This window comes from Abramis brama (assembly GCF_963993115.1).
Source record: "Abramis brama genome assembly, chromosome: 1".
NCBI lineage: Eukaryota > Metazoa > Chordata > Actinopteri > Cypriniformes > Leuciscidae > Abramis > Abramis brama.
The window spans coordinates 76,667,314-76,689,111 of record NC_139963.1 but is presented as its reverse complement, the minus strand read 5'-3'; the positions used below and the strand labels follow the sequence as shown (position 1 = coordinate 76,689,111).

The following is a 21,798-nucleotide window of genomic DNA, read 5'->3' as shown; positions in this document are numbered from 1 at the left end:
TGTATTTATCAGATTTACTTTTGGTTGATGTTTGGATATGCTTTAAATGTATTGATTTTGCTATTTGTGTTTGCTAGGAGGATTTCTATGATGCACCAAGTGGCTAAGAGTAGCAGGCTGGGTGTTTAAAGACTGTACAGACTAGAACCTGGTGATGGTAAAATTTAACAGATAACATACATGAGAGAATCATGGGCACAAACATAAAAAATAATCATAGCTTTGTTGCTATTTGGTAGATTTTCTGTGTTTCATAACACTCATTTTGAATTTGTCCAGTCAAATTATTTTACAAAAGTAAATCTTTTTTTTTTTTTTTTTTTTTTTAACTTAAAATGAGTTTTCAAACCTTTTCATGATTTGACAGGTATATGTTTTCTTGCTGTTTAATTTTAGACTCAACTGATTGGGAAAAATCTGCCCATCACCTGCCCCCAACATCACAAAGCCACAACAACGGAGCCGGCAGCTGACTATTTAGTGAGATTTCTTAAGGTGCGTGTCTTAATTTATTCTTAAAGGGATAGTTCACTTTGAAATTAAATTTTGGTATGTTTTAGCTTACCTCAAGGGCATCCAAGATGGGTTTTTTTTCGTTTCTGCAGTAGTTTCAATTTGGATATTTTTAGGTCAAACCGTTCTTGTCTGTCAGTCATATAATGCAGGTCTATGGTCACCACCTCAAAGAGCATGCACAGAGAAGTCCAAATTAAACAATTCCCCATCGTAAGTACGCATTGATGGCCTAAGACACGAAACGAGCGGTTTGTGTGAGAAAACTAACAGTATTTATATCGTTTTTACCTCTTATACACAACCACGTCCAAGTGATCTGAGGGCGCGCGCGCTTCCTGGTGTGTACATCACTCATGCGACTCCAGTGGTTTAACATACATTTTATTAAACTATGCAAGTGCTGTGTTTGCAGCAAAAAAACATTTACCACGTAATTTATAAAATATTCATTTCCAACATGTGTTCATGAGATAATTACAACACGTGCATGTTGTTAATGCGAGAGCAGATGTTGTTGTGTGATTGTGCATTGAAGATTAATATTTTGTAAATAAAGTTGAGTTCAAATTGTCGTAAAAAAAGTCGTAAAATTGAGGTCAAACCACTGGAGTCACATGGATTACTTGTGATTTTCTTTATACCTTTCCGTGGCTTTGGAAGTGGTAGTTGAATAGGCTGTCGATCAAGGGACAGAAATCTCTTAGATTTCATTAAAAATAACTTCATTAAGTGTTCCGAAGATGAGCAAAACTCTTACTGGTTTGGAACAACATAAGGGTGAATAATTAATGACAGAATACAAATTTTTGGATGAATAAAGTCTTTAATTTACTTGGAAATCAGTAAATTCAAGTCTTAATCTTACCAAAATAGTTTCTTGTTTGAGTCACGAAAGTCTAAGATGGTTGAACTTTTTCCACCATAAACTTGCTGTATTTATAAAACACAAATTGTATTGATTGTAATTGGTCTGGTTTTGTGTTGTCTAGGGAACCAGCACTCCAGGATTTTGAGAAAGTTGGATCTGCACAGCCTTTCCTTCTCTGTGAAACAACTATGCACTGAACTTTACTGTTAGCAACTGGACACAACTGATCCACTCATATTCTGCAATTGTTTTTCATCTGCTGAATGTTGTTGACTCAAGCACTGCTGTACTGTTGCAAAGTCGAAGGTACTGAATCAACTTCACTGACACAGAGCTTACATTCACTGACATGTACAGGACTTGAGGTATTACAGACCATTTGAATAAGCAGCTTTCATATAATTCTGGTGACAGAAATGCCTATATTGTGCCTTCATCATTTATTTTTAAAGTTAACCTATGATGTTAGTTAATAAAAAAACTAGTTTGTTAAAACAACTGCTTGCATTTTGCCTTTATTTTTAACTTTACAATGAACAGAATTCTACTATGATCCCAGAGTGAGGTTACAATTTAACTTTCTGGATTGTTTTTAAATAAAGGTTTGAAAGAGTAATTATAGAGTGATGTGTTTATTTCAAAGAGTTTATTTTACAGTTCTTTAAAGTGGCAGATGCAGAACACTAATAAGAAAAACTGGTAACTCCCTTAGTGTTTTTATTTGTAAAAATGTGTTTTATCAACACCAGGATGGTGTAATATTTGACTCCTATAAGGTTGAGAAGATTGTGATTTCCATTTTTTTTAAAAGTGTTAGGTCAACACCAGAACAGTGTAGAATTTTAACTGCACCCAGCTCTGTAACAGTGGTGTTGTTCTCTGCATTGGTGTTAATATTTTACTCTCTTAGTGTTCATATTGTAACACTGTGTCGGTGTTGCGAGAGGCAACACTTTTGAAAGTGTTGAACTAACACTTTGTGGGTGGTTCCCATATATACACTTTTAAAGTGTTGAAATTAACTCTATGGGTGTTGATTTCCGGATTTCAAATTTACTGTGTGTAAGATTCAAAAAACCAAATCACTAAGAAAAGAGGGTTGAAAAGCGCCGTTTATAATAAAAACACAAAAGTTCTAGTCATCTTGTCCAGACAGCAGACGACACTGTTTCACATTTTGTATGTTGAAATAAATATAATTAAGAATTTAAGTGATAGTCTTTGTTTGACTAAATTGATACTTCGTTTTAGTGCAACATTCCCTCTATCTATGATGTGGAATCACACAAAGTATTAACAAGAAAAGTAAGTGCTGTTTTACACTTAAACTATTTCAACAGAATCACATCTGACTATTGCACTGAGAGATGCATAGGAACAGGAATTTATGAAAATCATGAACAAATATTGCATAAAGAGAATTAAATGACGGTCCTTCTACATGAGAGTGTTAAAGACTAAAATCATATTTCTTTTAGAACATCTTTCTGCTATGTCTACGAAACATCGACGTGAAAGACGAGTATTGCTGTTTTTCTGTTACCTATAAAACTATTACACTTCAAACTCGTCTAACTATTACACTTAAAGATGTGCATTTCGCAGCACAGTCATAGATACACAGGTATTTTGTGTATGTCACTAAACAACAGTTAAGCAAATTAATTACAGTTGATAAGGGGTATTTTTAAGTGAAAGGGGGGATAATTCATTTTTTTATTCTGTCCACACCAATACTTTGACACCAGAGTTTTAGACATCGGTCTTTTAGGCCTGATCCAGAAAACAGATGTGGTGTTTTATGTCTTAATAATTGTTCTTTTTATGAAAACATGTGGTAAGCAGTTTTTGGCCTCATCAGCATAATGCCAAAATGTTTTAACATATCGTAAATTTCAATTGTTAGATAAATCATCTAACTATTATATCTAACAATCAACAGTTATATGTGAAACAAGCTCAGTCGCATTAGAGTTGGATTCTTCTTGATATTGAACATTGTTATTGAACCGCATGTTTAACAGTGCTTTTGTTCTCGTCCTCATCAAAGTTCACACAAGTCACACAGTTTTCACCGGAGCATACTGACTCTGAAACAAGACCAAATATTAGCACGTAACATTTTGGACACCTTTGTTTTTATGCATCTTTGATTTTGTTAGCATTTCTTCTGAAACGCCCTGTTTTGAAATTGTTTACCAGTTTTTAACATCACCATTCTCAATCTATTGCAGCGTGTCTATTTTCCTGACACTTTGAAAAACAGAAATTTCTGTTGCCTGCACCACCTAATCTACAGCAAAAGAAAACATTTAGAAGAGTTGCGAATGTGCAAATGTACGTTAAAATGTATGTAATGAAATTTAAAATGCCACGAAACAAAGACAAGAACACATCTTTCTATAAGTGACCCTCAAAATCTGTGCATACAACAAAACACATGTATGTGTACAATGATTTATCAGAAAATTACTTTTGTCTCTTTGTTTGAAGAAAAACTTAAATCAGCTGGTGCTTAATAACTATTGAAGCTATTAAACACCCCTGAATTCGGTAATGACGTGTTTTATGCAATATTTATATCACGTTTTAATTTCAACTTAATACATTTGAATGCGCTAAAGGGCTATAACTGAACTTTAACATCTTAATATTTGGTAAAATTAACTCAAAGCATGCGCAAAATGAAATATATCCTAGCTACTTTAAATGTTTGTTACAGAACTTATTGTGAACAATTGACAGACAAAAAAAAAAAAAAACTCTTTTGATGTTATTAATAGTAATCTCTCTGGTGGCATATGCATAACTTCTCCATGATGCTACTTCTGATTCAATGTGGCTTTAATCCTATATAGCTGTTTACGACGTCATGATGACGACACCCCTATACAACCCGGTTTTCCTAACTGAAGGGCTCTAGCTCTACTAGCCGTGGACTGCTGTGCTACTGCATCATCTCATTGATCAAAAGTTGAAGGAATATTGTCTGGTTGTTACATGGACTGTCAAAGTCCGCTTCAACATTCTTGTTTGTCTGAGCCTGATGCAAACTACGCTTCTTCGACTCATGCTTCTGACCCAAAAACCCAAACTTCCGAGCGTTAACGCACTAGGTCTGGACGATTGTGCTGCAAGGACTCACTCAGGAGATTCCAGGAACTAACAGTATCTTTCATCATCGAATAGGGGACTATTCGAAAATCTAAAAACTTCTGAAATGGCGACACAAAAACTGATGGAGAGCGACTGCCCGTTGAGTTCTGGCGATGCTGTGCACAAGCAGCCGGAGGTGTGTGAGTGCGACACGGGCAAAGAGTGTCGTTTAAGAGCTACGCTAGACTGTATGTTTAAAGATCATTTTAGAGGCTAGATGGTTGGCTTGATGCACAGGATCATCAATGCTGCGTGTGATATGAAAAACGATTGTGCTTGGGATACCAAACGTGTAACAAATCTCAAAAATGAAATGGATGTCGTAAGAGGCCTGACAAATTCAAGGACAGATGAGTTAGCCCGATGTTTTTTAACACCAAAGAGCCGATCGGTGTAATCCTCAGAAAAGTTCTGGATGTGTTGCGTGTATGTAGTGACGAGTTCGGAGTCACCGAAATACTCTGTATGTGTACATTTGTAACAGATCTCTGTGTGTCACAGGTGTCAAAAAATGCAAACACTGACATTGGTGAAATAGTTGAAGGTCTGGTCAGCTTTACCCTAGAGCAAAACATGATAGCCTGCCGCGATTTTCTATTCTGGTTAGACCATCTGTAAATATCGTTATTGTTTTACTTTATGTATGTAATGCCGGTTTATCATTTTCTTCACTACCTCAGTGTATGAATGTATACTCAAAAGTATAATGTTGAAATGATTAAGGTCAAAAGGTCAAACCCATCAATCATAATTAATTAAAAAGCCATCAATCATTTTGACACAAGCTGAATCTTAATACTACTAATAAAACAATCAGGGCGCCCTTTCATGGTCTCCGTGAACTGGAGCGCGTCTCAAAAATAAACAGAAACACATAATATATATCTATATAAAGCTTGATATGTCCAATTTTAAACGAATAAAATCTAATCGAAAGCAAATATCATCTGATTATGTAATCCGTATGAAAGATGCATTTCTTTCTAAAGGCGCATCCACTTTACAGCGGAGATGTATGGAGATATGTTTGCAGCCGACACTGATTTAGAAAACACTAGTTTATTAATAAACAATTAAAATGCATCGTTATTTTTAAAGACATAATTAATCATGTTTTAAGACATATTTATTATCATTAGCCTGCTTTTGAGGCAAGATTTCTGCATGCGCTTGAGCTCAGAATAGGCTATATTCCTCCATGCACCCAGTGTTTAAGCAGAAATTAATATAAACGTGCGATTAGTCGACTAGAAAAATCTTTAGTCTATGGCAGGGGTGCCCAATCCTGCTCCTGCCGATCGACTGTCCTGCACAGTTCATCTCCAACCCTAATCAAACACACCTGAAGCAACCCATTAAGGTCTTCAGGATCTCTTGAAAATTAAAGACAGGTGTATTGGTCTATGGCAACTCTAATCAGTACATTTACTATAGTTGACATTATTTAATTAGTAATAAGTATCTAGCTCTTTACATTAAATTTGTTGAGTTAACAATTAGTTAATGAACTAATAAAATAATAAAACAAAGATTAAATTAAGATGCTAACTATATATTTCTATTTAGCATTGCTTGTTCCACGATGCAAATGACTGGTTTAAGGTGACAATCTGTTACACGTGAAGATTGTGGTATTGTATTATATCTTCTGGTATAAAGATGAAGATTAATCTTTCGTTAATTAAAGAAATAAGCAGATTTTTGAATTTTGTATAATAATATAATGTATAAAGATATATTAACAATAAAATTGTCGTTCTCACTCTATTGGTCTCTTGTGCTGTGCATAATGGATCCATGTTTTTTGTGTGTGTGTGTTTTAATCAATGTCAAATTGAGTTAAATACTGGTTTAAACAAACAGAAGTTAGCAGAGGTGGGTAGAGTATCCAAAAACTGTACTCAAGTAAAAGTACAAGTACTTATTTACTCAAAGTAAAAGTAAAAGTAATAATCTTAATAGTTACTTGAGTAAGAGTAAAAAAGTATCCAATGAAAAAAACTACTCAAGTAGCCTATATATATACAGGTGCTGGTCATATAATTAGAATATCATCAAAAAGTTTATTTATTTCAGTAATTCCGTTAAAAAAGTGAAACTTGTATATTATATAGACTCATTACATGCAAAGTGAGATATCTCAAGCCTTTATTTGTTATAATTTTGATGATTATGGCTTACAGCTTGTGAAAACCACAAAATCTAAATCCCAGAAAATTAGAATATTACATGAAATCACACAGTAATTACACAGTAATACCATGGTCATTGAACCAGGTTTTGGTTATTTTGGCAGTGTGGGCAGGTGCAAATCCTTATGGACGCGTGACCCTTTTTTGACCTTTTGACCCCTGTCAGCTTATGACATTTTTGAATGAGGCCTCATTAGTTTTAAACACTAAAACGTGTATTAACCCGCCTCTACTGTACTAAGCACACTCAACTGGACACGTCACACTCATTTTCAAGTGATTTCAGTGGATAAAAAATTTACATGAATTAAAAATAAATAATAAAGTAAACTACTTATGATGATTTAATCAATGGAAAATCACAAATTGTAATATTATGAAATAAAAGTGCAAAATTATAAAAATTATAAATGTTATAAATGCATGAATGTTATATTTATATATATTTATTAGTAAACTAATTATCATGATTTAGTAACATTAACCAATGGAAAATATATATTTTTTAATATTATAAAATAAAAGTAAATATAAAAAAAATCCAAATGTTATAAATGCATGAATGTTATATTTATATATATTTTATAATTATATGTTATTTTCATAAGTGTTTAAAACACGTATAATAAATAAATGTTGCTTGCCCACTAGAGGGAGACACAACATAAGGATGGAAACTATGAATGGCATTAATCACATTGATCTAGTTCATTTGTATAACTTATGGTGTACTGACAGAATTGTTTTATACAATTAGTGTACATAGAATCTGTGAAATTGATTATGGATTAAAAATATATATATATATATATATATTTTAGTGAATCTATAAAAAATTATAGTCCGTGTTTACAACATTTATAATAAGTGCACCATATATGGTATAAATGTGTATATGTTATAACATTTAATATATATATATATATATTTTTTTTTTTTTTTTTTTTAACACGAGCCCATCATATTATCACTATAAAAAAGTTTGGTAGTAAATTAAATATAAATAAATAAAAATGTAACTTTAAAAATAAATATTTTTGTAAAAATGAAACATAAATACACATACTACCACGAAAATGCGGGGATTATGAAATCATGCAAGCCCGCATATTTTTGTGCACGGAAATATGCAATTTATGCGGCAAAAGTGCGGCGTATTTGAAAAAATGCGTCCCCCGCATAAATATGCGGACTTTGGCTGATTATGCATTGAATCATGCGATTGCATAATCGCGTTTTTCTGGAGGGACTGCTATATTAATTTAAAAAAATTTCCAGCTCAGGCTGGAAACCTGTACATTCTTCTATCCTGCTTCCGTTACAAATCTGCGGGGACCAATCACAAACTGGCTCATCCACCTGGCGCGCTATTGGCGGGTTTAATCCAATCCAATTCCTTTTAGGATATTTGAAATTTCAGTGAAACTTAATGTGCATATCCTGTGTGTGAAATCCCGTACACGTCCATACACTCGAGATGCACAGAGATGATCAGATACAGGACATTTCTGATTACACACACTAGGGGCCCTATTTTAACGATCTGAAACGCAAGTGTCAAAGCGCAAAGCGCAAGTAACTTTGTGGGCGGGTCTTGGCGCTGTTGCTATTTTCCCGGCGGAATAAATGACTCTTGCGCCAGGCGCAAATCTAAAATGGGTTGGTCTGAAGAGCTTCATTATTCATAGGTGTGGTTTGGGCGTAACGTGAAATAAACCAATCAGAGCGTCATCTCACATTACCTTTAAGAGCAGGCGCGCTTGATCTAAAGCGGATTCCTATCATAACGGCGGATTTGCCAGGCGCGCGCCAGGAGCGGTTCACAGCCGAGGAGAGCAACGCTCTCGTCAGGGACGTTGGGGATGGAGAAACCCACCCAAATTAACTTCGGTTAAAAAGGCGTATGATAATTTGGGTAAATGTGTAAGCTAGATGTATGCTTTTATAATAAATTGTCTATCTATCTATCTATCTATCTATCTATCGTAATAATGTATGATTTGCAAAAATGAAAACTGCTGCTTCTGTGTAGATGAGAGAATCAAAGTGTATGCGCGTTGTGCACACGCTACATTGATTATGGCCAAGCATGCACCCTTACAATAGCATCTGAATAACATGCGCAACGCGCCACTGACTTTAAACTATTTTTTCCTGGTTAGTGGCGCAATTGTTTTCTAAACCTGCAAAATAGCATGAAGGAACGTTTGCGCCGGAACACGCCTCCTTTTTTGCGCTGAACCGCCCAGGGAGCGCAAGTTCATTCCCTAGTTTAGCGACGTGCTTCTGTGGAGGGAAAAGCGCGCTTTGCGCGGGTGCAAAATAGGAATGATACATGCGTCGGTGTACAAAGTCAATTGCGCTGGGTGCAAGATAGGGCCCTAGATGTGTTCAGAGATTTCCAGTATACCAGCAATTGCTGATGTTGTAATGTTTAAATCCTGGTAAGCATGAGGCAAAAGAAAGTTCTCAGTTCTTAAAGATTTATTAAAATCTTAAAGCAATCCAACAGTGCCAGATGTTACATAATGGTCAGCATGTACAACACACTTCAACTCTTACTCTACACCTTTTATAGGTGACAACATGTGGACTACAGCGCCATCTCCTGACTAATACACAAACACTACATTCCCCCATTACTTAAATTCCTGATAATTTACTCACCCCAATTAGAGTTCTCAACGGGTCGGGTCGGCCCGACAAACCCGACGGGATCCGCGGGTTCGGGCCGGGTTCGGGTCGACTCGGGTCGGGTCGGATCTCGGGCTTAATCTTTTCCGCTCAGTGAAAAACAAAACAAAACAAAAAAACATTTATTAATCATCGCTGCTGTTCACCGTAAAGAAAGTCTGGCTGCTGCGTGCAACGTGCATCATGGAGAGGGGCGGGGCAGACCTGACGCCGCTGCGTGCACGCCTTTAGCCTGGAGAAGAAGAAGATGGAGTTGGTGAAAAGTAAACTTGCCGCAGGTGAATTCACCGTCGCTACTACAGGAGTGGGAAAATCAGAGGTCTGGAAAGTTGTTTGTATTGTTAAAAGGCGTGAACATTAAAGGTTGATTTGAATTCCCGTCTGCTGGTCATGATAATACGTGTATGAGAAAAAAATTATCGTCGGGCCGCGGGCCGGGTTCGGGCAGATAATTCATGTTGAAGTGTCGGGTTACATCGGGTCCGGGCTTTAAAAGCCACGGGCCGGTTCAGGTCGGGTTGTAATTTTCAGGCCCGTTGAGAACTCTAACCCCAATGCCATCCAAGATGTTTATAAAGCATGGATAGACATTAAAAAGCAGTTTATAAATACAGCTATAAATGCTTTATTTTTTATTTATAAGCATATCTACAATGTGTTTTATAATTGTATTTTCTTACTTTTTAATGATCACTTTATCATTTCTAAATGAAGTATTGCATTATTTACAAACCGGTTATTTAGGAGTTGTTGTCAGTGGTTCATAAGATCACTTAGAAAGTGTAAGTAAACGATTAATAAACTATTTAAATGTACATTCATACATCTTAAATATTTCTGTGTTCTGTATCACTGTGTTGTGTTTGTTTCCTTTTTCTGTTTAGAAGATAACTGTAAAATCTCCTTTGTAAAAGCTTTACAAGGCAGAACTATTCCTCACTCACAAAACAAGTTAACTGACCACAACTAAATGCTTTATAACTACATGAATTAACCATTAATTATTGACACACTAAGTAACTATTACTATATGTCTGAATAATAAGATATATGAATCTACATTTAAATAGTTGATTTATGTAACCCAGGTCATTAACTCGGGTCACTAATATTAATAATTAGTATTATTTTATTTATATCGCTATAAAACTAATAGTAAGAAAAGAACATGAAGTAAAATGTATTTATTTTATTATAAATAATCCCAAAATAAAGAAAAGGTTCCTGAACTGATTCCTGATTGGTGAGGTGAAAGGTTAGCCCCGCCCCCTGTTGGAGAGTTCCAGAAGATCGCACACAAGCAGAAATGTAGAGATTGCGAACGACACGAGAGTGAGTGTCACAAGTTTGTCCTGTCTTGTTTTACACTTGGGTGTTTGTGTTGAGCCATGTGCTCGTGTTCATTGTTAGCCCCGCCCTTCTTGTTATCTTGTTATTGGTTTAATTCTTTCCACCTGTTGTCATCGTTACCCTCTTTTGTTTGCCTTCCTATTTAGTCTCCTTGTGGCTGTTGTTTTGTGCTGTTACGTTGTCTAATGTTCTTGTGTTTGTTTCCCAGTGTTTTGGTTTGTTTATATTATTCTAGTGTTTTTCCCCCCGCGTGGGAGTTTTGTTTATCATTGTATTTTGCTTTTATTTTATTAAAATCCCATTTTGGTTTTCTGCAATTGAGTCCTCAGTTTTGTTTTTGAATCCAGTCGTGACAGAACGTAACAGCCATTTTGAGGACTCAGCAGAATGAGCATTCGTGTGGTTCCCCCCGCTACAGCTCAAGAGAAACTAGAACTCCAGCAGGCGTTGGCATCGCAACGCCAGCAGGGCTGGGAGATAGGATGCTTCGCCCAGTTCTTCTGGACAATGGCTAGGGGATTGAATTACCATGATGAAGCTCTTAAAGAGGCATTCAACCACTGTTTGGATGATCCCCTTCCTCAGTGGGAGATGAATGGTTTAAGGATCCTGGACTTTTGGAAATTCACCAATTACCTGCGGCATCGCAAGGATTGGAGGATCCTGCCACCATTAGAGACTGACGGTATTGACCAACTTACCTATCCTTCTTCACCGAGTCAAGTTTTTCCGAATTTAACTAAAAAATGAAGGTTGAGAAGGAGGAGAGCAGCTAAGACTGCTGCATCAGTCTTTGTCTCCATCGAGCCAGTTTTTGTCACTCCAGAGTCTGCAGAGATTGTTCATGTCACGTCAGAGTCTGCAGAGATTGTTCATGTCACGTCTGCCCAGCCAGAGACGGTTCACGTCACGTCTGCCCAGCCAGAGACGGTTCACGTCACGTCTGCCCAGTCAGAGACGGTTCATGTCACGTCTGCCCAGTCAGAGACTGTTCACGTCACGTCTGCCCAGTCGGGGACTGTTCACGTCACGTCTGCCCAGCCGGAGACTGTTCTCGTCGTGTCTGCCCAGTCAGAAACTGTTCACGTCATGCCTGCTGAGCCGGTGTCCCTGGACAAGATGGCCGTACAGCCGGTGCCTGTGTCCGAGCCGGTGGTATCTGTTCTCGAGCCGGAGCCAGCGTCTGTTCCTGAGCCGGAGCCAGCGTCTGTTCCTGAGCCGGAGCCAGCGTCTGTTCCTGAGCCGGAGCCAGCGTCTGTTCCTGAGCCGGAGCCAGGGTCTGTTCCTGAGCCGGAGCCAGCGTCTGTTCCTGAGCCGGAGCCAGCGTCTGTTCCTGAGCCGGAGCCAGCGTCTGTTCCTGAGCCGGAGCCAGCGTCTGTTCCTGAGCCGGAGCCAGCGTCTGTTCCTGAGCCGGAGCCAGCGTCTGTTCCTGAGCCGGAGCCAGCGTCTGTTCCTGAGCCGGAGCCAGTGTCTGTTCCTGAGCCGGAGCCGGTGGTGTCTGTTCCTGAGCCGGAGCCGGTGGTGCCTGTTCCAGTGCCCGAGCCGGTGGTGCCTGTTCCTGTGCCCGAGCCGGTGGTGCCTGTTCCTGTGCCCGAGCCGGTGGTGCCTGTTCCTGTGCCCGAGCCGGTGGTGCCTGTTCCTGAGCCCGTGGTGCCTGTTTCTGAGCCGGTGGTGCCTGTTCCAGTGCCTGAGCCGGTGGTGCCTGTTCCTGAGCCCGAGCCGGTGGTGCCTGTTCCTGTGACGGAGCCGGTGGTGCCAGTTCCAGTGCCTGAGCCGGTGGTGCCAGTTCCAGTGCCTGAGCCGGTGGAGTCTGTTCCAGTGCCTGAGCCGGTGGAGTCTGTTCCAGTGCCTGAGCCGGTGGAGTCTGTTCCATTGCCTGAGCCGGTGGAGTCTGTTCCAGTTCCTGAGCCGGTGGAGTCTGTTCCAGTTCCTGAGCCGGTGGAGTCTGTTCCAGTTCCTGAGCCGGTGGAGTCTGTTCCAGTTCCTGAGCCGGTGGAGTCTGTTCCAGTTTCTGAGCCGGTGGAGACTCCGCCGGGGCCGCCCGAGGGGTCGTCTCCTCCCTGGCCGCCCGAGGGGTCGTCTCCTCCCTGGCCGCCCGATGGACAATCTGCTCCACTCTGGCCGCCTGATGGACAGTTTGTTTCTCCCGTCCCGCCCTGGTCTGTCCCTCCAGTCCCGCCCTGGTCTGTCCCTCCAGTCCCGCCCTGGTCTGTCCCTCCAGTCCCGCCCTGGTCTGTCCCTCCAGTCCCGCCCTGGTCTGTCCCTCCAGTCCCGCCCTGGTCTGTCCCTCCTGTCCCGCCCTGGTCTGTCCCTCCTGTCCCGCCCTGGTCTGTCCTTCCTGTCCTAGTGGAGCGTCTGGTAGCCACTCCTTAAGGAGGGGGTTATGTCACAAGTTTGTCCTGTCTTGTTTTGCACTTGGGTGTTTGTGTTGAGCCATGTGCTCGTGTTCATTGTTAGCCCCGCCCTTCTTGTTATCTTGTTATTGGTTTAATTCTTTCCACCTGTTGTCATCGTTACCCTCTTTTGTTTGCCTTCCTATTTAGTCTCCTTGTGGCTGTTGTTTTGTGCTGTTACGTTGTCTAATGTTCTTGTGTTTGTTTCCCAGTGTTTTGGTTTGTTTATATTATTCTAGTGTTTTTCCCCCCACGTGGGAGTTTTGTTTATCATTGTATTTTGCTTTTATTTTATTAAAATCCCATTTTGGTTTTCTGCAATTGAGTCCTCAGTTTTGTTTTTGAATCCAGTCGTGACAGTGAGAGCAGATGCGATTGAGTGATTTGAGGGAGAACAAACTGTTTAATAATCCAGCAATAGATTATTAACAAGTTGAGAAGTAGATTTATGAGGTATTAATTCTTTAAAAAGCTCACGCTTTGAGAAGAGTGCGATGTGAATCTGAACGCGACGAGAAGAAAAGACACTGACGTGATAGGATCTGAACTAAATCTGTTTCTTTGACAAAATACTTTTTTTTTTGTCTGTGATTTATATTTCTCCTTGGTGAGTACCAATTTCTTCATTAGAGATGTATTTAGGTAATGTGGATACTGTTTTGGACTCTTAATGTGAAAAATACATTTGAAAAAGTGATGAGTGATATAAAAAATGTTTGAAAATGCTTTAAGTGTTTTCTAATACAATCTGTGAGTGCATAGGCTATAGTTATGTTTAAATGTTTGAAAGATTATATTTTTTCTGTTGTGAAGTGTGTGCCATGCGCTGCTAGCTTTGCTAGCTCTGTACACAGACTCTAGTGTGTTAATCAAGCACATGGTGACTAGCATGTATGTGTTGCCTATATCCAAATAATTGAAACAGACATTTTGGTCATTAGAAACTGTTTATTTGAATGAGTTACTGATGATTGTTTTGGCTTTGTTTTTGCAAGGCCGGGTTTTTTCTTGTGTTTTATTTTTCTCTTTTGTGAGTGTCTGAAAAATTGCTGCTGTGATCCTGAATCCTGTCCTGGCTGTGGACTCTTATCCCGGGTTTGGACTGGCGAGCCATCCCATCGTTTCGTACCTGGAAACAGAGGAAAAGGAGTTGTGAGAAAAGGAGTTTTCTGATTGGGTAGGACAGAACTGCATACATTGCGCTTTTCAAGTTTCCCAGGATTTCCCTGAAGACAAAATTAAGTCTTAAGACAGGAGCAACATCTGGGTTGAGCTGTATGTGGGGCAGTCCTGGTACCCATCCTACACCAGTAAACACATCTTGGTATTCACTCAGAATGTCAGTTTGGTCTTTGTTCTCTGCTTTGTACACTCTTTTAATCAGTCCGAGTTTTGAGCACGCTTCTCTTCCTAGGATTGCTGGTGAATCCTCTTCTACAATGTGGAGTTCTAGCTCAAACTCATTGTCTTTGTAACCACATTTAAGCCTTACTTTACCCTTTGTCTCCATCGTGTGGCCAGAACATGTAACTAACGTGCAGTTTGACTTCTTCAGAGGTGTTTTCTTGTCAGAGGTTTTCTCCAAGTCTTTAAAGGACAACACGTTCCTCTCTGCTCCTGTGTCTAGCTTAAAGGTGAGTATGCAGATGTTTATTCTGAATTCTTGAGTCCATTTCTTGTTTTCACTTTCCATGGTAGAGACTGTATTCATTTGTGTCAGCCATTTGCTAGCTGTTTGCTCACTTCGTTCAATTTCGATGGTACGTATAAACAATTCAGCATCTTCTTGTTGTTCAATCTCATGGACTTTTTTCTACAATCTTCTAGGTTTGCCTTTTTGTTGTGGTGTTTTGCACATGTGGCTAAAACGGTTCCTCCGCGAGCGCTCATTACACATTTTGCCATAAGCCGGACACTTCCTTGGCTCATGTACGTCACCACACCTCGTGCACTCTTCCTTCTCTTTCCCTGTGTGCTTGACATTCGCCTGTCTGACAGTGGACTTTGTTTTGGTGATTTTGTTCACAGCCTCTTCTGCTTCTTCATGCAGCACTTTCATAATATGGCTTTGTGTTATTTCATTGGCACGACAGATATCCACTGCCTTTGCTAGGGTCAAACCCGTTTCCCTGAGAAGCCTAGCTCTCATGGTGTCATTGTTAACACCACAGACAATGCGACCTTTACTCAAGTCATCAGTTAATCGTCCACATTCACAGTCTTTCGCCTTATTCAAGTGAGTCACGTGTGCATCAATGGTTTGTATCAGTTCCTGTGCTCTGGTGAACATATGGAGTTAGGAGGCTTCAACTGCTCCATGGTTTTCCTCTGACACCATGTGATGTTTGTGGACTGTGTATTTTAATAATTCTCTGAGACACCAGATTAATGCCACTAACTGTTTTACTCAACTTTTATATTCGCTATTAATTTACAAATTACTTAATGTTTTAAAATGGGATATAAAACTTGAGATTAAATATTAAGTCTGTGCATACAAATGAATATGAAATATATTGCTATGTGAATATAAATATTTATTAAATGTGCAATAAATAATAACAATTATGTACCAGTTGAGGTGTAATGTAATGCCACATGTAAAATCTGAAATATAAAAGTAATCAAGCTGTGCTAGTAGAGGCTCATGGGTAATGTAGAGGCTCATGGGTAATGTAGAGGCTCATGGGTAATGTAGATGCTCATGGGTAATGTAGAGGCTCATGGGCAATGTAGAGGCTCATGGGTAATGCAGAGGCTCATGGGTAATATAGAGACTCATGGGTAATATAGAGACTCATGGGTAATGCGGAGGCTCATGGGTAATGTAGAGACTCATGGGTAATATAGAGACTCATGGGTAATGCGGAGGCTCATGGGTAATGTAGAGGCTCATGGGTAATGCAGAGGCTCATGGGTAATATAGAGACTCATGGGTAATATAGAGACTCATGGGTAATGCGGAGGCTCATGGGTAATGCAGAGGCTCATGGGTAATATAGAGACTCATGGGTAATATAGAGACTCATGGGTAATGTAGAGACTCATGGGTAATGCAGAGGCTCATGGGTAATGCAGAGGCTCATGGGTAATATAGAGGCTCATGGGTAATGCGGAGGCTCATGGGTAATGCAGAGCCTTCTGTTATCCAAATCTGCTAAAAACTAGAACATGTTGGTGTAAGAAGAAAACAACAGACACAGTAGCTCAGGGTTAGAATGACTTTTACTTAAAAAATATTTACTTTCCAGACCCTAAAAATAAAACATCTAAAAACAAATAAATTTTTAGTTATTTAAGACAGAATCCACTCATCGCTCAAAACTGAGTTTTTGTTCAGTGCTGAATTCTGCTGGCAAATTCTCTGATTATAACAAACAAAGTGTATGCCAAACCATGCACGTAGTCGCCTATGCTTTCTTTTATGTTAAATTAACAGTAGTTTGTGAATGTTTATGCTTTAATAACAAGTAATAGATATATCGAGATGGTTTTTGGTACTTAGATAGTAGAACTTTAGATTAGAGGAATTTCTTAGGTTATTTTTTATATATTTTATGTACTTTTGTATTTTGTAATTCGCAATTAATCATTATTATTACTTTTGAGATGTCCTGTATATGTGTATATATTGTGCATAAGGGAGCTTAATAAAGCTTGAGCTTGAGCATCACTGTAGTCTAGCGGTTAGGACTCCGCCTTATCCCATGGGCGGCCGGGCTTGAATTTGTCTCAGAAAGTTTTTTGTTTGTTTGAATTGTATTGTTGTTCGGCCATTACACTGTCCAGTCCATATTAATCACTTTCACCCTCTTTTATCCAGTCTAAATAACTCCATCATTCCCCTCTGTTCAACAAAAGCACTGCCCACTTACAACATTATGAAACAACAAAACTTCCAAGAACTCATTTATTTATTTATTTATTTATACATGTGTATATGCGTGTATATGTTAATATATCATAACCCATCTAACAAATAGTTTGGCACTGTCAGACTCCTGAGGATTTGTTCTGCATGATATTAGCATTGACCAGCAGGTGTCGCTGTGTGCATTAGAAACCTGGAGAAATCAACCACTTTTACACACATCAGGCTGGAAAGCTTTAAAGCTTCATGAAGCTTCATCTCACCATCACTACCTTCAGGTTCACTCAGCTCAACAGTTATACGCTATATTAGCAATAATGATTATTTTGGGAGACATGGATGAGCTTTGATTGGTGGTTCCCATCATGCACTGCAACATTAGGCTTTATGTTTATTGCAGCAGTGATGGTTGGTTGGTCAGATGAGAGGAAGTTAATAACCACAGGAGGAGCTGATGATGTTTAAAGGAGGAGCTGTAACTATATATAATGAAGAGCAAGACTGACAGAAACAGAAAATGGCTGATAAGTGTGATCTGTGTCTGCTGGGACTGATCATTCTCTCTTCACTTCTCACAGGTAAAGAAATCTGTATTTTCTCTAAAGACATTTAGTGGAATTAGTCTGGAAAGAGTTCATTTGAACATGCTCAGTTTATTCTTGCACACATTCACGTTGTGATCTCAGAGTTGTGTATTGATACACACAGATCATACTGTATTATTCCTGATACTGGACATAGTGTCACTCAAACATCTGATGATGAAGAATTATCTTCATATTAAGAGTGTGTCAGTGATTTGAACAGCTCTCTGATAAAGACTAATAGTTTATTCTGGAGAGTGTGTTGTTTGCTTTAAGTCAGGAAAAATACTATGATTTAAAACTTCTGCTTTTTATGCTGGTGTGTTTTATGTTTCATTTATTAATATATATCATAATGATCACTGAGATATACTGTGTTTCAGGAACCAGTGGAGATGATGATGATGTGTTCATCAGTTCTGGTGAAAATGTCTCTCTGTCCTGTAATAAAACTCTTTCTGACTGCAACTCAACTTCATGGACCCACTATGATGGACATTCAGCAGCAGTTAAACTGATTACTGGAGGGATAGAGAATAAAGACACAGAGAGACATGAGAGACTGAGTCTGGAGTCTGACTGCTCTCTGAACATCAAGAACGTCACAGGAGAAGATTATGGATTATACACCTGCAAACAATATGTGAATGGAGAACAACAAGGACCTGATGCTTATGTTTATCTGCATGTTCTTCATGGTAAGTTTATGATGATGTGGTCAATTTAAAAAGGGCAGATTCTCCCTTTAAACTCAGATGATGATTGAAGAGTCTGTGATTTGTGTCTTGTGTTCAGTTTCAGTGTCTCCGTCATCATCATCATCATCATCATCATCATCATCATCATCATCTTCATCCTCACAGACTGAGATCAGTCCAGGCCGCTCTGTGACTCTTTCCTGTCAGTTGTATACAATCTACTGTGATCGGGACAGTTCTGAGGGAGTTGAGCTGTTGTGGGTGAATCAGGCTGGTGTTGATCTGAAGACAGACTCCAGATATCAGATATTATCATCATCAGATCAAGATCTCTGTATCCTCACTCTGACTACAACACTCCTGAATGAAGATGACAACAGAGAGTGGAGATGTCAGTTTACTCAGGAAAATCAACTCGAGACCTCAGTCAGATACACTGTCAAGTATTCAGGTGAGAAAACACTCTTTTCTGACAGATTTGTGAAAACTTCCACAGATTGGCTCTACTCTTTCTGATGGCTTCATACGTTTTGGGGTTGTAAAATATTAGTGGTCAAAGTCATAAACTGCATAACAATCCTTATAATTCCCAATATTGGCCTCCTACATGGGTCATACATGATATATTGCATAAACTGTGATGATGAACACAAACTGCAGGTCATGATCGATATGAACATATGATGTTAATGTCCTACAGGTGATGCGTCTGAACATTCATCTTCTGCAGCTCCAGTCGCTTCACCAACACTGATTCCAGTCAGAAGCTCAAACTCTGAGAAGACATCAAGCCGGACTACAGCAGCAGCTCCTACACAAGGTTCATGATCACATGATCACTGTATAAATAGATTTATTTTTGGTGAATGGCGATAGTCATTCTCCTCCTGACAGCTTGAGAGTGAAGTAAGAAGATAATAGATGACAGACTCGTGCACATATTCATCATTTCTGTGATGTGAAGCTCCAGTATTATGTGATGATGATGTTGTGTATATGTGGCATTATGTGTTGAACTGAACTAACAGAAGTGATCCACAGATCCAGCTGATACAGCATCAGAAACTGGAGTCAGTGTGGCTGCTGGATCATTATACAGAGGTACGACACGTTCATTTATACTGACAGTTTTATAACATTAAACTATCAATCAGCAGGGATGGACTGAGGCTAAAAAACAGCCCTGGACTTTCTCCCAAATAGGCCCATCATCCGGCCATTTGTCCCTAGCTGTACGCGACAGACACTAGTCAGGATGTTCTGATACTATGCCACAATAAGGTAGCCTATCAGACAAGGTATTCACAGTAAGTAACATCTCAAACCAAATGATGAAAATTGGGGTTGTGTTTATTAAAGCGGCGCTATGCAGTTTTGGCGCTTTTTGCTCGCGGGTTTCTCTATAGAGCTCCCCCTACAGCTTCGGAATAGATATTTGACAACACTGTCGTCAAAACTCGTTGGCGACTCTCCCCACTCCCATCTCCTCCCTCTGGTCATGTGCATTTGTTTTCAAAGAACCCGGCAAACGCACCGAGCCATGTCCACTGAGGTGTGTATGATTCACAGAAGGCTAGCATATAAATGTTTAGATAGTGTATGTGTGCAGTGCCGTAAAGCAATTCGTGATCGTGAGACCTGATATCACGCGATACTTCCTGACGCTGAGGCCCGCCGCCCCAAAGTTGCAAGGGTGGTTTTTCTGCTCACAGGCGCTCGGGGGGTACGAGAAGACCACCATTCAACCCGAAAACAGTAATATAACTATTCCAATGACTCCGAAGCTGTTCAGTTTAGGTAAATTAAGCTAAAAAAAATGCATAGTTCACCTTTAACCCTCTGGGGTCTGAGCTGTTTTCTGGGCCCTGGAGGTGTTCTGACATGCTCTGACATTTCTGGTTATTTCTGTTACTTGTGACATTTTCATGGCTAAAGTCTAATTACACTGTATTCAGCACAAACTCTGCTACAATAATATATCAGCAGCATGTGTGTAAAAGTTTGTAGTTTTGAGATAATGACATTTATGCGTGGTTTGTGAAAATACAAAAAAAAAAATCTCACTGAAATAAGGTCATGAAACCCATACTGATTATTTCTTCACAAGACTTTTGAAAATTGTATGACATAGCCTAGAATATTTGCTCTAAAACGATGTGAAAATCACCCTGACTGCTCATTCAGATAAGACAATATATTGATTTAAAAATTTTACGACGTGTTTTGTGCCACAAAGCTTTAGCCGGATGTGTTGAGCTCCCGCATCATTAATATGTAAGCTTTTCTCACCTGAGTAAGACAAAGACCCTCCTCTAACTGCCCTATTAGGAGCACACACACACACACACACACACACACACACACACACACACAAATGTTTCCAATAATAATATAATGAACACCAGGTTTGTTGTGCCTTGTAGGCATAGGCTATGCGCAGTGCTGCATAAAATAATAATAACAATAACCATAGCAGCCTATAAATCTTCCTAAATATTTCAGTAGCATCTAAGCTAGAGAAAAATATATTGATTATCATGTTACTTCAAATGTTTCCATTCGTTATGATGATATGAAATGAGATAATACTAAAAACATGAAGCCGTTTGGTGCGTTTTGCTTTTCGAATGTATCAAATATGACACATTCAAACGCGATCGCGCTCAAATATAAAACATTATGGTTACCATATACATATCTACGTTTGAGCAGATATCCACAAACACAGTAACAGTACCCACGGGTCTAAATATTATAATATTCACATCTAGCAACAGTTCAACTGCAATGTGAAATTTATGCAACAATAACAAAATAATATGTAAGAATTTCTTACCTGTATCTTTCTTAACTTCAAATCGCGTTCTTCTTCTTCTGAGGTAATTCCATTGTAAGCTCACGGCGCGTCTTTCAAACTCGACGAAAAGCAGAGACTTGTGAAGTGTTTTGGTGTTTTGTTTTTGAGGTAATGAGCGCGATCGCGTTCCATGTGAAAATTTGCATGTGAATCTCTTTTGCGCAAGTGGGCGTGTTCAAATTAAAAGTAATTAGGAAGCGTTTGAGAAGCTGGACATCTTGTTGGTTTTATACAAATTACTTAAACAGAGAATATTTGTTTTCAGTTTGAATCCGATCATTTAAAAGTACACACTTAAATGTTTATAAAGGTATATGGCTCATAAATGTGTGACAAGTATTCGCTGAGTTTTGTTTCAGTTTATAGACGTGCTCAAGAAAAAAAAGTTCACCGCGACGGAGAGGCAGAACGCACACCCTGTTTATTTTCTTTATTTTACAAAAGCACAATGTTTTGATTTGATTGTAAGTGGACACGTACAAAAGTCGAAATATCACAGATTCTTTTTTTATATATTTTTTTTCTGTATGACCATAAATGACGGAGAAATTTAAGTTTATTGTGCTACAATGTGAAGAAAATCCAGCAAAACGCGCCGGCGCGTTTGCCGACCTCAGAG

General features: G+C 39.0%; 2 protein-coding genes across 6 annotated transcripts in view; both read left to right on the top strand.

Moving 5' to 3' along the window:
• LOC311089596 (uncharacterized protein) overlaps window positions 1-1,882 on the top strand; it is a 41,373-nt gene extending 39,491 nt beyond the window's left edge. For 4 of the 5 annotated variants that reach the window (XM_084124368.1, XM_084124367.1, XM_084124365.1 and 1 more), the window contains 3 exons: window positions 78-157; window positions 397-495; window positions 1,506-1,882. The gene's annotated coding sequence lies outside the window, so the exon portion shown is untranslated. The remainder of the gene's footprint in view (window positions 1-77; window positions 158-396; window positions 496-1,505) is intronic. The other variant, XM_084124366.1, reaches the window with a different exon arrangement.
• Window positions 1,883-17,979: 16,097 nt separating this feature from the next.
• LOC311097835 (uncharacterized protein) lies at window positions 17,980-18,838 on the top strand (the record flags this gene model as incomplete). The annotated part of the gene is made up of 3 exons (XM_084137760.1): window positions 17,980-18,322; window positions 18,420-18,773; window positions 18,819-18,838. 3 exons carry the CDS (start codon window positions 17,980-17,982, stop codon window positions 18,836-18,838), a joined length of 717 nt encoding a protein of 238 aa, XP_083993886.1.
• Window positions 18,839-21,798: the final 2,960 nt, after the last annotated feature.